The 19,631-nt window shown below is 46.6% G+C and overlaps 1 protein-coding gene across 1 annotated transcript in view; it reads left to right on the forward strand.

Annotated features, from left to right (window-relative positions):
* nmbr (neuromedin B receptor) overlaps positions 1-15,653 on the forward strand; it is a 55,458-nt gene extending 39,805 nt beyond the window's left edge. Inside the window, exon 3 of the mRNA XM_070890935.1 lies at positions 15,270-15,653. Coding sequence (XP_070747036.1) covers positions 15,270-15,653 — 384 coding nt within the window. The remainder of the gene's footprint in view (positions 1-15,269) is intronic.
* The last annotated feature ends 3,978 nt before the right edge of the window (positions 15,654-19,631 follow it).

Raw genomic sequence — 19,631 nt, forward strand, 5'->3', positions numbered from 1 at the left:
TTTTATCCTTCCATTGATTCTCCATTAGTGCCACTATAGTAACTGGCCCTGTGAATTTATGACCTATCTTTTGACTCACTCATCCCAGCAGCTCTTTCTCCTCTTGTCCTGCCAACTAGAATATCTCTATTGTTTACCATGTGCTGCCTATCGGGCCAGAAAAGGCAGTTTTGAAAGGGATTTCATATCTATAAAACCGGAACAGTGTTTGGCTATAGTCTAAGGAAGTTATGTCAAGTCCATCAGGGTGCACCGATGGGACTCACTACCACAGGAGCAGTTGAGCTGATTAGCATTTAAAGGGAAGCTAGATAAATACATGATGAAGGAAGGACTGGAAGGATATTATGATAGGGTTAGATGAAGAGGGGTGGGAGGAGGCTCATGTGGAGGATAAACTCCAGCATGAATCTGTTGGGTCGATTCAAGCCCAACACAAGCTTGATGTTGAAGGTAAATCCAGGCTCGGCTTGAGGCCTAAGGCCAGATTTACTTGACGCAACTTCAGTATTGATGTGAAAATTCTCATCCTTGCTTTCAAATACCTCCATGGCCTCACCCCCTCACTATCTCTGTAATCTCCCCCAGCCCCACAACCCCCCCGAGATATCTGAGCTCCTTAATTCTGCCCTCTTGAGCATCCCTGTTTATATTCGCTCCACCATTGGTGGCCGTGCCTTCTGTTGCCTGGGCCCCCTGGAACTCTTCGCCTCTCTACCTCTCTTTCCTCCTTCAAGACGCTCCTTAAAAGCTACCTCTCTGACCAAGCTTTTGGTCACCTGCCCTAATTTCTCCTTATGTAGCTCAGTGTCAAATTCTTTGTCTCCTAATACTCCTGTGAAGCGCCTTGGGATGTTTCACTACGTAAAGGCGCTATATAAATACAAGTTGTTGTTGTTGAAGTGAAAAGCGCTTCACAGCATTTGCAGTATTAATGTGCCCGAAATCTCCGCAATGTAAGCGGAGTCTGGCTCTACCTGACTTTAGTGTACCGTCTTTATATTTATATTCATTTTTATGCAAGGTGCAAGGGTTGAATTTCCTACCCAGCAGTCTGTAATTAAGCTGAATAATATCATGTGCCAGCTCTATTGCTGCATGTTTCAATGCTTAGAACGGCAGATGTAGTTTTAACAATGGAGTTATTCATTGAAAATGTTGTCCTGAAGCATGTATTAATCAAAAAGGAAAGCTTGATGAGTTTTTCTAACGCCAGCTGCGTCCCAAGGGAGTGTTTATAATGTGTACAGAATAGTTCCGTATTCAGCTATTTAAATCACATAACTCACACGGTTAGGGTCAGATGCGCTGACATTGTGCGACTGGATATTTCTGCTGCAGGACTACCGTTCTAATATAAGCACCTTGTGACAGGAAGCGACGTTCTGCAGGATTACAATTAAGTTTCTATAACTGAGCGTTTTAAAGGAGGAGAGAGAGCCAGAGAAGTTTAGGGAGGGAACTTCAGAGCTTACAGCCTAGGCAGCTGAAGGTAAGACTGCCACTGGTGGAAGTAATTAAAATTGGGGATGCGCAAGAGGCCAGAATTGGAGGAGCGCAGAGATCTCGGAGAGTTGTAGGGCTGGAGGAGGTTACAGAAGTAGAGTGAAACTTGTAGCTATGCCACCTCATTTGCCTTTCAGTCGGGCATTGATGCAGACTGTGCCACTCGGAGGTCAATACCAGGTCCCAATCCGACCTCCGGGCAGAGTAAAGCCAAGCTATGCAAAGCCTCCTCCAAAGGGCACTCTTCCAATCACACCAGCTGCAGTATAACTCCAATCCACTTTGTTTTAAAAATGTCTGGGAGGGACCTACCTGGGAACCTTAAAGGCTTCATGTGGGATTTATGAACTGTTATGAGAGAATGGATAACCTCAGGAGCCCTCCTGTCACATGTCACACCAGTCGGTGTCCATTGTCATATGCGCTGGGCAAGGAGTTGCTACGTCCTATATCGGGGAATTTGGCAAGTTCATGAGAGATGACATTTCGAGTTACAGAGAGTATTACTAGTTAGCTAGGAGTAAAGCTCAACAACAACTTGTATTTCTATAGCGCCTTTAATGTAGTAAAACGACCCAAGGCGCTTCACAGGAGCGTTATCAAACAAAACTTGACACCAAGCCACACAAGGAGATAGTAGGGCAGATGAAGGTAGGTTTTAAGGAGTGTCTTAAAGGAGGAGAGAGAGGTGGAGAGATGGAGAGGTTTAGGGAGGAAATTCCAGAGCTTGGGGCCGAGGCAGCTGAGGGCACGGCCACAAATGTTGGAGCGATGAAAATGGGATGCTCAAGTGGCGAGAATTGGTAAAGCACAAATATCTCGGAGGGTTGGGAGGCTGGAGGAGATTACAGAGTTAGGGAGGGGTGAGGCCATGGAGGGATTGAAAAACAAGGATAAGAATTTTTAAACTGGGAACCAATGCGTCATCATCACCATAGGCAATCCCTCGAAATCGAGGAAGACTTGCTTCCACTCTAAAAGTGAGTTCTTAGGTGGCTGAACAGTCCAATGTGGGAATTACAGTCTCTGTCACAGATGGGACAGACAGTGGTTGAAGGAAAGGGTGGATGGGGAGTCTGGTTTGCCGCACGCTCCTTCCGCTGCCTGCGCTTGTTTTCTGCATGCTCTCAGCGACGAGACCCGAGGTGCTCAGCGTCCTCCCGGACGCTCTTCCTCCACTTGGGCCAGGGACTCTCAGGTGTCGGTGGGGATGTTGCACTTGATCAAGGAGGCTTTGAGCAGGTCAGTGAGCACAGAGCTCTTTCAGAGTTGGCACAGGCATGATGGGCTGTATAATTCTATATAGGGTATGGTAACGTTATTGTGATGGAATCATAATCCAGAGGTCTGCACTACTAATCCAGAGAACGTGAGTTCAAATCCCACCATGGCAGTTTGAGAATTTGAATAGAGTTTACAAACCTGGAAATAAAAAACTGGTCTCAGTAAAACTGACCATGAAGCTGAGGAATTGTGGTAAAATTCCACTGGTTCACTAATGTCCATTAGAAAAGGAACTCTCTGTGGAGAGAAACAGAGTTAATGTTTCAGGTTGATGACCCTTCGAAGGGTCACCGACTTGAAACTTTGACTCTGTTTTTCTCTCCACACATGCTGCCTGACCCTCTGAGATTTCCAGCATTTTCTGCATTTATTTCAGATTCTAGCATCCGCAGTATTTTGTTTTTGTATTAGGGAAGCAAATCTACCATCCTTAACCGGTCTGGCCTAATTGTGACTCCAGTGCCAAGCTAAAGTGGCTCACTCTGAGCTGCAAGTATCAAACCAGGGCAATTACGGTGGGTTATGCCAGCTGTACCGACAAAAAGTTCCCTCTAAGCTGCGCGGTTGTTTACCGGTCCCACGCAGTCCGGGACCGTTTTTTTCATTGTTACGTTTTGTGTGCGCGAAACTGCGGATGGGCCCCACAGACCCTTAAAGGGGCCATGCACCCAAAGAAAATTAGGAAGGACATTGGCCGACACACTAAGAATGAATAAGGAAATAATTAGTCAGAGTTTTTTTTATTGCCTGTCCAAGGAGATTATGTTGTTAATGGGGTAGGTGAATGGTGGACAAGGTTACACTGTTACAAAAGCAAAATACTGCGAATGCTGGATAGCTGAAATAAAAACAGAAAATGCTGGAAACACTCAGCGGGTCAGGCAGCATCTGTGGAGAGAGAAACAGAGTTAACGTTTCAGGGCAATGATCTTTCATTAGAACTGGAAACAGTTAGAGATGTGACAGGTTAGCGATGGTACAGAGTATTGGTGAGGCCACACCTGGAATACTGCGTACAGTTTTGGTCTCTGCATTTACGAAAGGATGTACTTGCATTGGAGGCTGTTCAGAGAAGGTTCACTGGGTTGATTCCGGAGATGAGAGGGTTGACGTATGAGGATAGGTTGAGTAGGTTGGGCCTATACTCATTGGAGTTCAGAAGAATGAGAGGTGATCTTATTGAAACTTATAAGATTCTGAGGGGGCTTGACAAGGTGGATGCAGAGAGGATATTTCCACTCATAGGGGAAACTAAAACGAAGGGACATCGTCTCAGAATAAGGGGCCGCCCATTTAAAACTGACATGAGGAGGAATTTCTTTTCTCAGTGGGTTGTAAATCTGTGGAATTCTCTGCCCCAGAGAGCTGTGGAGGCTGGGTCATTGAATATAATTAAGGTGTAGGTGGACAGATTTTTGAGCGATAAGGGGATAAGGGGTTATGGGGAACAGGCAGGGAAGTGGAGCTGAGTCCATGATCAGATCAGTCAGATCTTATTGAATGGCTGAGCAGGCTCGAGGGGCCAAATGGCCTACTCCTGCTCCTATTTCTTATGTTCTTATGTTTTAAGCAAGTGCAAGGGCAGAGAAAGAGGAGAGGGGAGGAAAGAACAAAAGGAAAGGAGTGTGATAGGGAAGGGAGGAGAGATTAAATGACAAAAGGGATGATGGTGCGAGGCAAAAGGAGATGATAATGGGACAAGTAAAGAAACAAAAGATGGGTCTAGAGGAGGTGCAAATGGCAACAGCAGAATCATTACCAGCAGTTGCTGTCTGAAAAACGGGAGCAGAGGTTATGGTCTGAAATTGTTAAACTTGATGTTGAGTCTGGAAGGCTGTAAAGTGCCTAATCGAAAGATGAGATGTGGTTCCTCGAGCTTCTGCAGGAGGCCGAGGACAGAGAGGTCAGAGTGGGAGGGGGATGGAGAATTAAAATGACAAGTGGACAAGGTTGCACTACTGTTTGCTGTGGGGCCTGATAGACTTTCCTTGTCCCTATTCACATATGTTTGTGTGAGCTCAGGCTGAGATCGGTCTGAGGAAAATCCTAAAGTCAGACTGGTAGCTGCAACCTAACATAGCATAGTTTCAGAATAAGAGGTCACCCATTTAAAACGGAAGTAAGGAGGAATTTCTTCTCTCAGAAGGTGGTGAATCTTTGGAATTCTCTGCCCCAGAGAGCTGTGGAGGCGGGGTCATTGAATATATTTAAGGGGGAGATAGACAGATTTTTGAACGATAAGGGAGTCAAGGGTTATGGGGAGCGGGCAGGGAAGTGGAGCTGAGTCCATGATCAGATCAGCCATGATCGTATTAAATGGCGGAGCAGGCTCGAAGGGTCAAATGGCTTACTCCTGCTCTTATTTCTTATGTTCTGATTTAACTGTGGCCGAGAGCACGATTGACTCAGGTTATACTCAGGTTAAGCAGATAGTGTTGGGAGTCAGATTCTGGATCAACAACTCTGTTGGTAGCTGACGAACCAATTGAATTGACTGGAACGGCCTCACCTCAGAAAGAATGGAGAAGAGCACGCAGTCCAGTGAACATACCAGCCACAACCAATCTGTTTGTCCCAACTGAACAGCAGCTGTGGGGATGAATTCAGGTTTCATACAGCAGGTCTCACTGGGGTTCCCACAGGCCCATACACCACTGAGAGGCTAGTGTTGGAGGAGCTGTGGTGAGTTGATAAACCCAAGATATCAAACATCCCGTCGCACTATTCGAAGGGAGCAGGATGTTGTCCTGATCAATGTTCCTTCCTTCCCCCACTAGATGAATGTGATTGGGAAAAGTTGGTGTTCAGAGGGACCTGGGAGTCCTTGTATACGAATCACTGAATGCTGGTATTGCAAGCAATCAGGGTTACGGTAGCATAGTGGGTATATTACTGGACTAGTAATTCAGAGGTCTGTTCAATCCCCCCCCACAGCAGCTCGGGGAATTTAAATTCAGTTAATTAAATAAATCTGGAAAAAAAAGCTAGTAATGTTGACCATGAAACTGCCAGATTGTCGTACAAACCCATCTAGTTCACTAATCTGCCATCCTTACCCGATCTGGCCTATATGTTGACCTTTAACTGCCTCTGAAATGGCCCGGCAAGCCACTCAGTTGTAACAAACTGCTATGACAAAGTAAGCACTGTGGGAGTACCTTCACCACATGGACTGCAGCGGTTCAAGAAGGCAGCTCACCACCACCTTCTCAAGGGCAATTAGGGATGGACAATAAATGCAGTCCTTGCCAGCGAAACCGACATCCCGTGAACGAATAAATAAAAATGTTAGCCTTTATTGGAGTATGAGAATAAAGACATCTTGCTGTAATTAGAGACTTGCTGAGACCACACCTGGAGTACTGTGTGCAGTTTTGGTCTCCTTACCAAAGCAAAAACATACTCGTCTTAGAGGGAGTGCAACGAAGGTTCACGAGACTGATTCCTGGGATGGGGGGATTGTCCGGTGAGGAGAGATTGAGTAGACTAGGCCTATATTCTCTAGAGTTTAGAAGAATGAGAGGTGATCTCATTGAAACATATAAAATTCTTACAGGGCTTGACAGGGTAGATGCAGGGAGGATGTTTTCCCGGGCTGGGGAGTCTAGAACCAAGGGTCACAGTCTCAGAATAAAGGGTCGGCTATTTAGGACTGAGATGAGGAGAAATTTCTTCACTCAAAGGGTGGTGAATCTTTGAAATTCTTTACCCCAGAGGACTGTGGATGCTCAGTCGTTGAGTATATTCAAGACAGAGATCGATAGATTTTTGGATATTAAGGGAATCAAGGGATATGGGGACAGTGCAGGAAAGTGGAGTCGAGGTCGAAGATCAGCCATGATCTTATTAAATGAAGGCGCAGGCTCGAGGGGCCGAATGGCCGACTCCTGCTCCTATTTCTGATGTTCTTATGTTCATTCGCTGTATGTGGAAGCTTTCTATGCAGAAAATTGTTGCTGCGCCTGTGATTCATAGGAATAATCTCGAGCCTGGTCCGCCATTCAATTCGGTCATGGCAGACCTCTATCACATAGGACTGGATTTTCGGTTCTGCTCATTTCGGGGCGGTAATGGAGGTGGGGCAGTAACGATTGCGCCTGGGAACAGTTTGCGCCTCAGTCAGCAAAATTCATCAGCTGGGCCCTGAGTGTGGGGCGGAGTGCTAAGGGAGGCCTTACACACCTCTCTTAGGGCACTAGGCCGGCTAAGCATGCGAAAATCCCGAGCTAAACATACAAAGGGATTGGAGAGAGGCCTGTTTTGAAAAAAAAAAACCCGAAAAAAAACCCCACCAATTACATTCCCAATAAATAACTCTGGCCACCACGACATAAATCGCAATTAAAAACCAATCACACTTACCTGAGGTCGCCATTACTTGCCTTACTGCAGCCGCTACAGCTCGGACCGCCCGCTTTCACAAGCAGTCCCAGCAGGGGGCGCTCTGTGGAGCGCTACAGATCGGGTGGCAGACAAAAATCGAGCCGGTGTCGCAACCAGGGGTATTGTGCACCGGCTCGCCTCTTCCGGGCGGGACTGCTCTGTGCCCCATCAAAACCAGAGCCGAAAGTCCCGGCGGGACGCTGGAAGCTGGCCGCTCTCCCGGAAGTGCTGACCACCGCCATTCCCGCCCCTCCGGGGCGCTAACAATGTTGACGTGAAGAAGTGTTTGCTGACTTCATGCCTGAACAACCTAGCTCTAGTTGTAATTAACTTTGGTCTCCTAACTTGAGGAAGGACATTCTTGCTATTGAGGGAGTGCAGCGAAGGTTCACCAGACTGATTCCCGGGATGGCAGGACTGACATATCAAGAAAGACTGGATCAACTGGGCTTGTATTCATTGGAGTTCAGAAGAATAAGAGGGGATCACATAGAAACGTTTAAAATTCTGATGGGTTTAGACAGGTTAGATGCAGGAAGAATGTTCCCGATGTTGGGGAAGTCCAGAACCAGGGGTCACAGTCTAAGGATAAGGGGTAAGCCATTTAGGACCGAGATGAGGAGAAACTTCTTCACCCAGAGAGTGGTGAACTGTGGAATTCTCTACCACAGAAAGTTGTTGAGGCCAATTCACTAAATATATTCAAAAAAGGAGTTAGATGAAGTCCTTACTACTAGGGGGATCAAGGGGTATGGCGAGAAAGCAGGAATGGGGTACTGAAGTTGCATGTTCAGGCATGAACTCATTGAATGGCGGTGCAGACTCGAAGGGCCGAATGGCCTACTCCTGCACCTATTTTCTATGTTTCTATGTTTCTATGTTCATCTGAAGTGATCATTCATACCTTCTTAGGGGCCGAAATTGCCCTGCACCCCGCTCGGAGGCGGTATCCATCCGGGGCTGAGACTTCCTGAGCGCAGCCAGGAAGTCCCGCCTCCCGACACGGGATTGGGCCGTGCGCCCCGGAAAGTAAGCGGTGTGCTGCCTCCGGCACTCCGCTTCGTTGTAGGGGCGGCCCCGGTGCGGTTAAAGGGGAGGGCCTCTGCGCACTCTGCGGGCCTTTTGGAGGCTGCCACTGGGCCACCAGGGACGCAATCAACCCGGGCCCACCAGCCCGGCACCCAAATCAGAGTGCCGAGCTGCATGATGGCGGGCCCAGTCGACGCGAGGGTCGCCATTGTCGGGCCGGCACAAGTGGCGGCCGACAAATAAAGATGGCGGCCCGAGGCAATAATGGCCTCCGCGTTGGTAGCGGATGTCTGCCAGCTTCGCGACCCGTAGGGCAGTTTCCCCCGCAGGGCGCAAAGGTATCATCAAGGGTGGTGAGGTGTTGGCGCGCCGGCGATGATGTCATCACTGGGTTCGTGCCGGGGCCTGGGGCGCTAATTGCGGAGCGCGGTGCTGCCGGGACAGCGCCCGCCCCCCCACCCCCAAAATCTCTGGGGCAAGTTCCCCGGACTCTCCCCCAGGCAAAATCGACATTGCATCCCATTAGCGCTCCCCTGGAGGCGATTATGGGGCTATAAAAAGAAGCAATTGTGGCCCCATCGTATCTTACAGCACAGGAGGAGACCATTCAGGAGGCCCGTCGTGCCTGTGTCAGTTCTTTGAAAGAGCTGTGCATTTTGTCCCACACCCGAACTTTTCCCCATAATCCTGCAAATTAGTCCTTTCCAGGTTGAACCTCCCTTATCCGGCAACCCTCGGGCAGGCTTGAAGTGTCGGCGGGCCCCAAAGTTGGGGTGGAGGTCGGCCGTGTTCTGCTCATGCGCCCTTGGCCGCTGGAATCATGCCCGATGAGGGGTGGTGCCGGATAAGGGAGTCCCGGGGAAGGGTGGTCCCACCTGTACATGCCCAATTGCCTTTTAAATGTTTGATGGTAGATTATGAGGAGCCTTCGCAATCCAAGATGTAAGTCCACAATTTGCAATCGCAGTGGAGCTGTCATGGAGTCTGGGTGTGAAGATAGGGTTCCTCTCCACTCTCTGACGTGCTCCTTGCTAACACGGCCCCTGCTCGGAGCACGGGTTTGCCACTATAATTTAACAATTGAAGCAGCTCCGTGTGTGCATCCCGGCACTGCTGTCCTATCGGCACGAGAGCTGTCAGCGTGGCCCAGTGGGTAGCGCTCTCACCTCTTGAGTTGTGGGTTCAAGTCCCGCTCCAGAGACTTTGAGCACAAAATCTAGGCCGACACAGTGCGGAGGGAGTGCTACGCTGTCGGAGGTGCTGTCTTTAGGATGAGATGTTAAACCGAGGCCCCGTTTGCACGCTTAGGTGGATGTAAACGATCCCGCAGCACTATTTCGAAGAAGAGTAGGGGGAGTTCTCCCCGGTGTCCCTGGTCGATATTTATCCCTCAACCAACACCGAGAACAGGTTATCTGGCTATTTATTTCATTGAGTTTGTGGAAGCTTTCTGTGAACCATTTGCCTGCCGCGTTTCCTGCATTGCAACGACGATACTTCAAAAGTACTTCGTTGTCTGCAAAACACTGTTGAGACATCTTGAGGTTGTGAAAGGCGCTCTTTAAATGCTTGTTCTTTCACACCTTCTGTTGAAATTTATATTAGCGTGGGATATTTGCTCCTGATGAAGCGAGTTGTAAGTGTTTGTTCAGCAAAGACGACCTTGTGGTGACCTGAGGATAGACACCTGATTTCTGGCCGGACCTGAGCCGTCCCATTGTCGTTCCATAAAGCACCGAGACAAACACTAGTACATCTGATTCCTCCAGATTGTATTCAGGGTATCAAGGGCCGAATCGCGTTGTTCAGAAATTGGACCTTTCGCTGTCCTCAAACACTGGTTTTTGCAGGTTTTTTTGTTCTGCTCAGTAAACATCCATAATTAAGATGCAAGGACTTTCAGCTTGAACCCTCTCCTTCACTGCCTGGAGACGATTGCTGTGTGGTGACTGGAAGGTGGTGGAATAGGACACGGCAGTTCCAGCATTGCAGAAGCGTTCAGTGAACGAGTGTGTTTCTATCTGTGAGGGATGCAGAGGGAACATTTCCACACAGTGGAAACTAAAACTAGGGGCCATAGTCTCAGAATAAGGGGTCGCCCATTTAAAACTGAGGAGGAATTTCTTCTTCTTGTAGATCTATGGGATTCTCTGCCCCCAGAGAGCTGTGGAGGCTGGGTCACTGAATATATTTAAGGCAGAGATAGACAGATTTTTGAGCGAAAAGGGAATAAAGGGTTATGGGGAGCGGGCAGGGAAGTGGAGCTGAGCCAATGATCACATCAGCCATGATCTTTTTGAACGGCGGAGCAGACTCGAGGGGCCATATGGTCTACTCCTGCTCCTATTTCTTATGTTCCTATTTTGTGATCGGGTAAGCCCACACACAAAAAAAGTATACCCACTTGCACTCCATTCCTCTCTGTGCTACTTTTTGGCTTAATTTTTGAGTGTGGAAATACATTAACGTGACAAGAGGTGAGACTCATTTTTGATTATTTAGTCTGTCCACTTTCAGACTTCCATTAGACAAATGGCCGGAGCAGGAAATAACCCATTGGCCCATCCAGCCTGAACCACACAAATATGATATCTTGCATGGATCACAATATAGACCCTCCACACCCAACCCAAAAACGTGATCTCCTGAGAGAGGTGAAAAATCAGGTTAAAAACCCAAAGCTTATTAGCAATGTGGAAAATTCCTCTCCGACCCCCTTAGGCGAGAAATCTAGTCCAGGAGATCATTCTGGCCCTGATCAATATTACAAGGTGCCTAAGAACATAAGAAATAGGAGCAGGAGCAGACCATTCGGCCCCTTGAGCCTGCTCTGTCATTTAATAAGATCATGGCTGTTCTTCTACCTTAATTTCACTTTCCCGCCCGATCCCCATATCCCTTGATTCCCTTAGTATCTAAAAATCTGTTAATAAGAACATAAGAAATAGGAACAGGGGTAGGCCATACGGCCCCTCGAGCCTGCTCCGCCATTCAATAAGATCATGGCTGATCTGATTATAGACTCAGCTCCACTTCCCCGCCCGCTCCCCATAACCCCTTATCCCCTTATTGTTTAAGAAACTGTCTATTTCTGTCTTAAATTTATTCACTGTCTTAAATATACTCAAAGACTGAACCTCCACAGCCCTCTGGGGTAGAGAATTTCAAAGATTCACCACCCTCTGAGTGAAGAAGTTTCTCCTCATCTCAGTCCTAAATGGCCGACCCCTTATTCTGAATCTGTGACCCCTGGTTCTGGACTCCCCAGCCAGGGGAAACATCCGCCCTACATCTACCCTGTCAAGCCCATTAGGAATTTTATGTTTCAATGAGATCTTCTCTCATTCTTCGAAACTTTAGAGAATATAGGCTTAATCTACTCAATCTCTCCTCATGGGACAATCCCCCCATCCCAGGAATCAGTCTGGTGAACCTTTGTTGCACTCCCTCTAAGGCCAGTATATCCTTCCTTAGTTAAGGAGACCAAAACTGTACACAATATAGGTGTGGTCTCACCAAGGCCCTATATAATTTCAGTAAGACATCTTCACTCTTATACTCCAATCCCTTTGTAATAAAGGCCAACATACCATTTGCTTTCCTAATTGCTTGTTGTACCTGAATGTTAACTTTCTGTGATTTGAGTACAAGAACACCAGATCCCTTTGAACACCAACATTTCCCAATCTCTTATCTTTTAAAAAACACTCTGCTTTTCTATTTTCCTACCAAAGTGGATAACTTCACATTTCTCCACATTATATTCCATCTGCCATGTTCTTGCCCATTCACTTAACTTTTTAAAAATTTGTTCATGCGTTGTGGGCATCATTGGCATTTTTATTGCCCATCCCTAATTGCCCTTGAGAAAGTGAGCCACCTTCTATGAACTTTGAACTGCAGAGGGCAGTCAAGTATCAACCACCTTGCTGTGGGTCTGGAGTCATATATTAAGGACATTAGTGAACCAGATGGGTTTGCATGATAATCTGGTAGCTTCATGGCCATCATTACTGATAACAGCTTTTTATTCCAGATTTATTAATTAACTGAATTGCACTTCCCCAGTTCTTTAGATGGGATTTGAACTCCTGTCATTGGATCATTAGTCCAGGTCTCCAGATTACTATTCCAGTAACATAACCACTATGCTACTGTACCCTATATACAGCCTAGCTACATCCTATTGCAGCCATGTTGCGTTCTCCTCACAACTTACTTTCCCATCTAGATTTGTATCATCAGCAAACTTTGATACATTACACTTGGTCCCCTCATCTAAGTCATGGATATAGATAGTGAATAGCTGGGGTCCAAGCACTGATCCTTGCGGTACCCCACTAGTTACAGCTTGCCAACCCAAAAATACCCATTTATTCCTACTCTCGGTTTTCTGTCCGTTAACCAATCCTCTATCCATGCTAATATATTACCCCCAATCCCATGAGCCCTAATTTTGTATAATAACTTCTTGTGTGGCACCTTATTGAACGCTTTTTGGAAAACGAAATACACCACTTCCACTGGTTCCCCCTTATCTATTCTGCTAGTTAATACCTCAAAAAACTCTAATAGATTTGTCAAACACGATTTCCCTGTCATAAATCCGTGGTGACTCTGCTTAAGCATATTATGATTTTTCTAAGTGGCCTAATACTACATCCCTAATAATAGATTCTAGCATTTTCCTTACCACTGACATCAGGCTAACTGGCCTATAATTCCCTGGTTTCTCTCTCCCTCCTTTCTTGAATAGCGGTGTTATGTTTGCTATCTTCCAATCTGTGGAGACCATTCTAAAATTTTGGAATCTCAGAACTAATGCATCCAAAACCAATATCTCTGTAGCTACCTCTTTTAAAACCCTAGCATGTAGGCGATCAGGTCTAGGGGATTCAGGTGTATGGTTGCATAGTGGTTATTTGACTAGTAATCCTGAGGCCTGGCTGAATGATCTGGAGACATGATTTCAAATCCCACCATGACAGCTGGGGAATTTAAAATCAGTTAATCAAATAAATCGGGAATAAATAGCTAGTATCAGAAATGGTGACCATAAAACTACCAGATTCGTGCAAAAACTCATCTAGTTCACCTTTAGGTGAAGTAAATCTGCCATCCTTACACAGTCTGGCATATATGTGACTCCTGAAGCACAGCAATGTGATTGATTATTAATTGCCCTCTGCAGTTCAAGAAGGCAGCTCACCATCTTCTTCCCAAGGGCAACTCAGGATGGGCAATAAATGCCGGCCTTGTCAGCGGCGCCCACATCCTATGAACTAATTTTTTAAAAATCGGTGGCTTTTAGTCCCATTTTTTTAGTACTATTTCTTTACTAATACTAATTTCTTTAACTTCCTCATTCTCACTAGACCCTTGGCTCCCTACTATTTCTGGAATGCTTTTTGTGTCTTCTACCGTGAAGACAGATGCAAAGTAGTAATTTAACGTCTCTGCCATTTCCTTGTTCCCCATTATAATTGTTCCTGTCTGTGCCTATAAGGGACCTACGTTTAGTCCCGCTGATCAAGCTAGAGAGGTGGAGAGGTTTAAAGAGGGAATTCCAGTGCTTCATAAACTGTTGGTTTATAAGCTACTCACGACAGTATGGAACTAATGAACTTCCAGACGTCCAGATATGGGAGTGGAGGTGAATCCCGAAGACAGTAAGATGCTGTGGGGGGCACGTGGTGGGGAGCGGGGTGGGAGGACGGGGAGACAGCGGGGATCTGTAGAGATCTGTTGGATCAGCTGGGATAGGTTAGATGACCTTCCTCACTCATACCCAGCCTGTGATCTTACCGTGAGGAATTCGAGTTCAGAAAGCTGATGTACTCTTGCAGGAAGAGGGAGCAGGGGAGGAAGAGACGAGTAAAAATTGGACAAGTAGCAGCAGCAGGTTAGGAAAATAAACCTTGCAGGTCATGGGAAGAGATTGAATCCTTCCTGCATATAAGAACATTAGAAAACTTGAACAAGAGAAAGGCATAAAAACAATAGATTAATGAATATGCCCACTGTACAGTGACCCATTAAAACCATTTTCATTTGTTCTTTGCCTAATGGATACATAATGTAGGATAGAAACAGAATCCATTAAAATGACCTATGGAACATGATTCAAGTTTCATTTGCTGCACTGATCATGTAACCTTTACATCCCTCTGTTTATACCTATTAATTATTGAATGTTGACAGCATAATCTGAGGGAAACCGTACTCATTGTAATTGGAGTTGAAGAAACTGGGTTAACGGACACAATGGCGATAATTCAGCTTTCTCACATCAATGGAGTGGGTAGGGTCTGTAGGACAGTTGACATGGCAGCCGTGGCTCAGTGGATAGCGCTCTTGCCTCTGAGTCAGAATTTCAAAGGTTCAAGCCCCACTCCAGAGACTTGAGCACAACAATCTAGGCTGACACTCCCAGTGCTGTACTGAGGGAGTACTGCACCATTGGAGGTGCCATCTTTCAGATGATCCAATGGCGCTATTTCGAAGCAAAGCAGTGGAGTTATCCCCGGTGTCCTGGCCAATATTTATCCCTCAATTAACATAACAAAAAACAGATTATCTGGTCATTATCACATTGCTATTTGTGGGAGCTTGCTGTGCGCAGATTGACTGCCACGTTTCCTACATTACAACAGTGACTGCACTTCAAAAAGTACTTCACTGGCTGTAAAGCGCTTTGGGATGTCCTAAGGTAGTGAAAGGCGCTATATAAATGCAAGTCTTGGTAGAGTGACAACAGAAGTGCACAATAGGCAGACCAACTACTTGAAAGACAAGTTAAGGTTTCAGATAGGGATCTGGAGCAGATTTTCTTCTTACTGTGCTTGGTTGTAAAGGAATATCATTCTGCACTTTGATGGAATTATCCACTCAGCAATTGGGGGAGCTTGTTACCCCACCCCTCCCCCATAGGCTGAAATGGTTGGTGCCGGAGAAGCCATTTGAGTTGAGGGAAGGGCAAGTGGTGACATGACTGTTGACATCCCTATGCATCAACTGGTTCTGCCCGATGATTTCACCTTCCGCTCTGTTACTCTTTCTCTTTCCAGATGGAAACCCGAAAGCGCCTGGCCAAGATCGTGCTGGTGTTTGTCGGCCTGTTCGCACTGTGCTGGTTCCCCAACCACGTGCTGTATATGTACCGCTCCTTCCATTATGGCCAGATCGACCCTTCCCTCGGGCACCTCCTGGTCACCGTGATGGGCCGGGTGCTGAGCTTCTGCAACTCCTGCGTCAACCCTTTCGCCCTCTACATGCTGAGCGAGAGTTTCCGAAGGCACTTCAACAGCCACCTCAGGTGCCAGAGGAAGCGGCATTCCTCCACATCCAGCTATTTCCAGAGCACCTCCGCCATGCGCATGACGTCCATGAGGAGCAGCAACAGGAACACCATCGCCAATGGCCAGAGCCTCAAACAGGAGTCAATGGCGTGAAGTTTAACTCAATGGGAAAATGTCTTTTATTTTGCTTCACCTCTCACGTACCGTCCGCTTTGCTAACACAAGAACATAAGAACTAGGAGCAGGAGTCGGCCATTCGGCCCCTCGAGCCTGCTCCACCATTTAATAAGATCATGGCTGATCTTCTACCCCAACTCAACTTTCCCGCACGATCCCCACACCCCTTGACCCTTTTAATATCCGAAAATCTATTGATCTCTGTCTTGAATATACTCACGACTGAGTATCCACAGCCCACTGGGGTAGAGAATTCCAAAGATTCACCGCCCGCTGAGTGAAGAAATTTCTCTTCATCTCAGTCATAAATGGCCGACCCCTTATTCTGAGACTGTGACCCCTGGTTCTAGATCCCCCCAGCCAGAGGAAACATCCTCCCTGCATCTACCTTGTTAAGCCCTGTAAAAATTTTTGTATGTTTCAACGAGATCACCTCTCATTCTTCTAAACTCGAGAGATTATAGGTCAAGTCTACTCAATATATAGGTCTAGACTACTCAATGAGGCGATTTAACAACCTCCACCCCTACTCTGCCCGCTCCGCTCCCGACACCATTCGACGGTCTGATGCAGTGGGTCAGCACACTGCCCTTCCATGTCTTCAACCCAAGTCAGGCTGATGACTTGAAAGTCTCCCCTCCCTCTGTTGAGGTAGGATCCTGTGTGAGAGGAGTTTGAATGTCTCACCCCACCTCTCAGTGGGCCAAGCCCCACAGCACAGAGATGCTCAGAAGTTAAAATCCGTTGAGGTAAGAACGATCAGACTTGCTCAGAGGCCATCCCATGAGTTGGTCACTCTTTGGGTGAAGAAGAACATCCTTAGCTCAGTCCTAAACTTGCCTTGTTGTAGTTTGAACTTGTGCTCCCTTGTTCTATAATCACAGTTTGGTTGGAACTAGTAATCTAGCTTTAGGGGATAGAGTATAAAAGCAGAGAAGTCCTGCTACAACTGTACAGGGTATTGGTGAGGCCACACCTGGGATACTCCGTACAGTTTTGGTTTCCATATTTAAGGAAGGATATACTTGTTGTATTGGAGGCTGTTCAGAGAAGGTTCACTAGATTAATTCCGGAGATGAGGGGTTGATTTATGAAGATAGGTTGAGTAGGTTTGGCCTATATACATTGGAGTTCAGAAGAATGAGAGGTGATTTTATTGAAACTTATAAGATAATGTGGGGGCTCGACAAGGTGGATGCAGAGAGGATATTTCCACTCATAGGGGAAACTAAAACTAGGGGACATAATCTTAGAATAAGGGGCCACCTATTTAAAACTGAGATGAAGAGAAATTTCTTCTCTCAGAGGGTTGTAAATCTGTAGAAGTCTCTGCCCCAGAGAGCTGTGAAGGCTGGGTCATTGAATATATTTAAGGTGGAGATAGACAGATTTTTGAGCGATAAAGGATTATGGGGAGCGGGCAGGGAAGTGGAGCTGAGTCCATGATCAGATCAGCCATGATCGTATTGAATGGCGGAGCAGGCTCGAGGGGCCAAATGGCCGACTCATGCTCCTATTTCTTATGTTCTTATGTTCTTATGTTTAGCTTTTCTGTGCTATACGTTCATTATCTTAGATAGATCGATGAGGGTCCTTTTTTTAGTTGTTCCTTCAATAAGTCCACATGTTAAGATGCTGAAATGAAAGGTAGATGCTGAGAGATTGTTTCCCCTGGCTGGAGAGTCTAGAACTATGGGGCATAGACTCCGCATAAGGGGTCAACCATTTAAGCCTGAGATGAGGAGGAATTTCTTCACTCAGAAGGTTGTGAATCTTTGGAATTCTCTACCCCAGAGAGCTGTGGCTGCTCAGTCGTTGAGTATATTCAAGGCTGCGATCGCTAGATTTTTGGGCTCTAGGGGAATGAAGAGATATGAGGATCAGGGCGGGAAAGTGGAGTTGGGGTCAAAGATCAGCCATGATCTTATTGAATGGCAGAGCAGGCTCGATAGGCCATATGGCCTACTCCTGCTCCTAATTATTATGTTCTTACTTCTCCAATCTTTCCTTGTAACTGAGTCCTCAAATGCTAGGGAGAAGTCTCGTAACTCTTCTGTGCATTGCCTCCCAGGGTTGCATGTCTCTCTGTGTGTCTGGGCGACAAGGTCCAGTCAAACAATAGGGATTTCTGGGTGGCGTGTCAGTCCAGCTTCGCTCATTAAACACAAAAAAAAAGCTTGATTGCAAATTGGGTAATGCAGGGGAGTCTTATCATCCTTGGCACCTGGGTTCGAATCCTTGAGGAAAGCACATCTCGCAATCACTGTGCGTTTCACATCCAGCACCCCTTTTCCGTCCCCGACCCTCTGTACCTTAATGCTCCACCGCACCTCGATCAGCTGACTCAGCCCCCTCCCCCCATGGAGTGTCAGCATGTGTTGCCGTACCCACGCACCACACGGTCAAAGGTCATGCAATCGCAGCAATTTACTAGGCACCCCTGTAGGAAGCAAATGATCCCACGCCAACTCCAGGACTGAATGGGACATAAATTCAAACATCGCTGCGGGCATTTTACATAAGAAGACAAGAACATAAGAAATAGGAGCAGGAGTAGACCGTTTGGCCCCTCGAGCCTGCTCCGCCATTCAATAAGATCATGGCAGATCTGATCATGGACTCGGGTCCACTTCCCTGCCCGCTCCTCATAACCCTGACTCCCTTACAGGCGTGAAACGGGTGCAGCCATGATGAATTTAGTGGAGCGTTAGCCTGGGGCCTTTTTCTTTTGTGGCATGTCTGGTGCCTGCCTCAAATGCATCCACGCAAATTGGAATGAGGGTCCTGTGCCCATTTCCTGGAAATCATTGCCACCCAATCAAACACATCTCAGAATCATTAGCCCAGGCCTCTGGATTACTAGTCCAGCAACATAACCACTGTGCTACCGTTCCCATTAACATTTCATCTGAAAGACGGCACCTCCGACAGTGCAGCGCTCACTCAGTACTGCACTGGAGCATCAGCCTGAATTATATACTCAAGTCACTGGAGTGAAATTCACTCGGATAAAAGTTAAAGCAGAACCTTCATTATCTAACGTAATAAGAGGGGACACTTCCCCACACCTGCCCCGGGGATAATGGAAATTGGTTAATGGCCAGAGATCACATTTTAATCTTTTACCTGTGGTACAGCAATACCCTAAGTACAAGAATGAAAACCAGTACAGGATAAATACGATTAATTTAATCCATCTTGGGCTGTGATGTTTTTTGGCAGAGGGCTGTGAAGTGAAGTAAAATCTCACACAAGGCTGTGTCCCGTGAACGTTCTGCAGATAATTGGGAAATTGATAATAGGAGCTGGATGATGGAGGTGATAGATCAATGAGGCTGAAGAAGACTGAGGGCCTCATGCAAGAGATGTTTAAAGTGACTAAATCCAATACTTTAGAATAGCTAATAGAGACATTAAAATTCCAGTAAATCTCAATGGAGTTTGAGAGGAAGCCACAATTCCAAACACATCTCGCCTGCACATTTTAATGGTTTGGAATTTGTTAGAAAAGCTTGTATTTTCTACTAGTCACAGAAAACCCAACAACTCCAACGATGCACATGTTCTGCCTGTCCAATCAGTGGGGACTGGTAACCTTTTATGGCGCACAACTAACTAAGGCAGTGTGTTACCATGGCAATGGGTCCCACCCCCAACTGTAAATGTTTTTGTTATAACAGGATATGTTTTAAAAAGTCCCAGTAAGTACATTACTTAAAGGATAAATGAAAGAAATCTTCTACCTTAAGCCACATTCCCTCTTGTATTCTCCTGACGTTAATTAAAGACAACGTGAGGTGGAAAAAGCTTTAAATTGACAGGGGGGGGGGTCAGATGGAGTTTCGGTTTAACATCTCATCCAAAAGATGGCACCTCCCACAGTGCAGCATTGCCGAGAGCACGCAGAAAACAAGCGCAGGTAGCGGAAGGAGCGTGCGGCAAACCAGACTCCCC

Source organism: Pristiophorus japonicus, chromosome 9 (assembly GCF_044704955.1).
Source record: "Pristiophorus japonicus isolate sPriJap1 chromosome 9, sPriJap1.hap1, whole genome shotgun sequence".
NCBI lineage: Eukaryota > Metazoa > Chordata > Chondrichthyes > Pristiophoridae > Pristiophorus > Pristiophorus japonicus.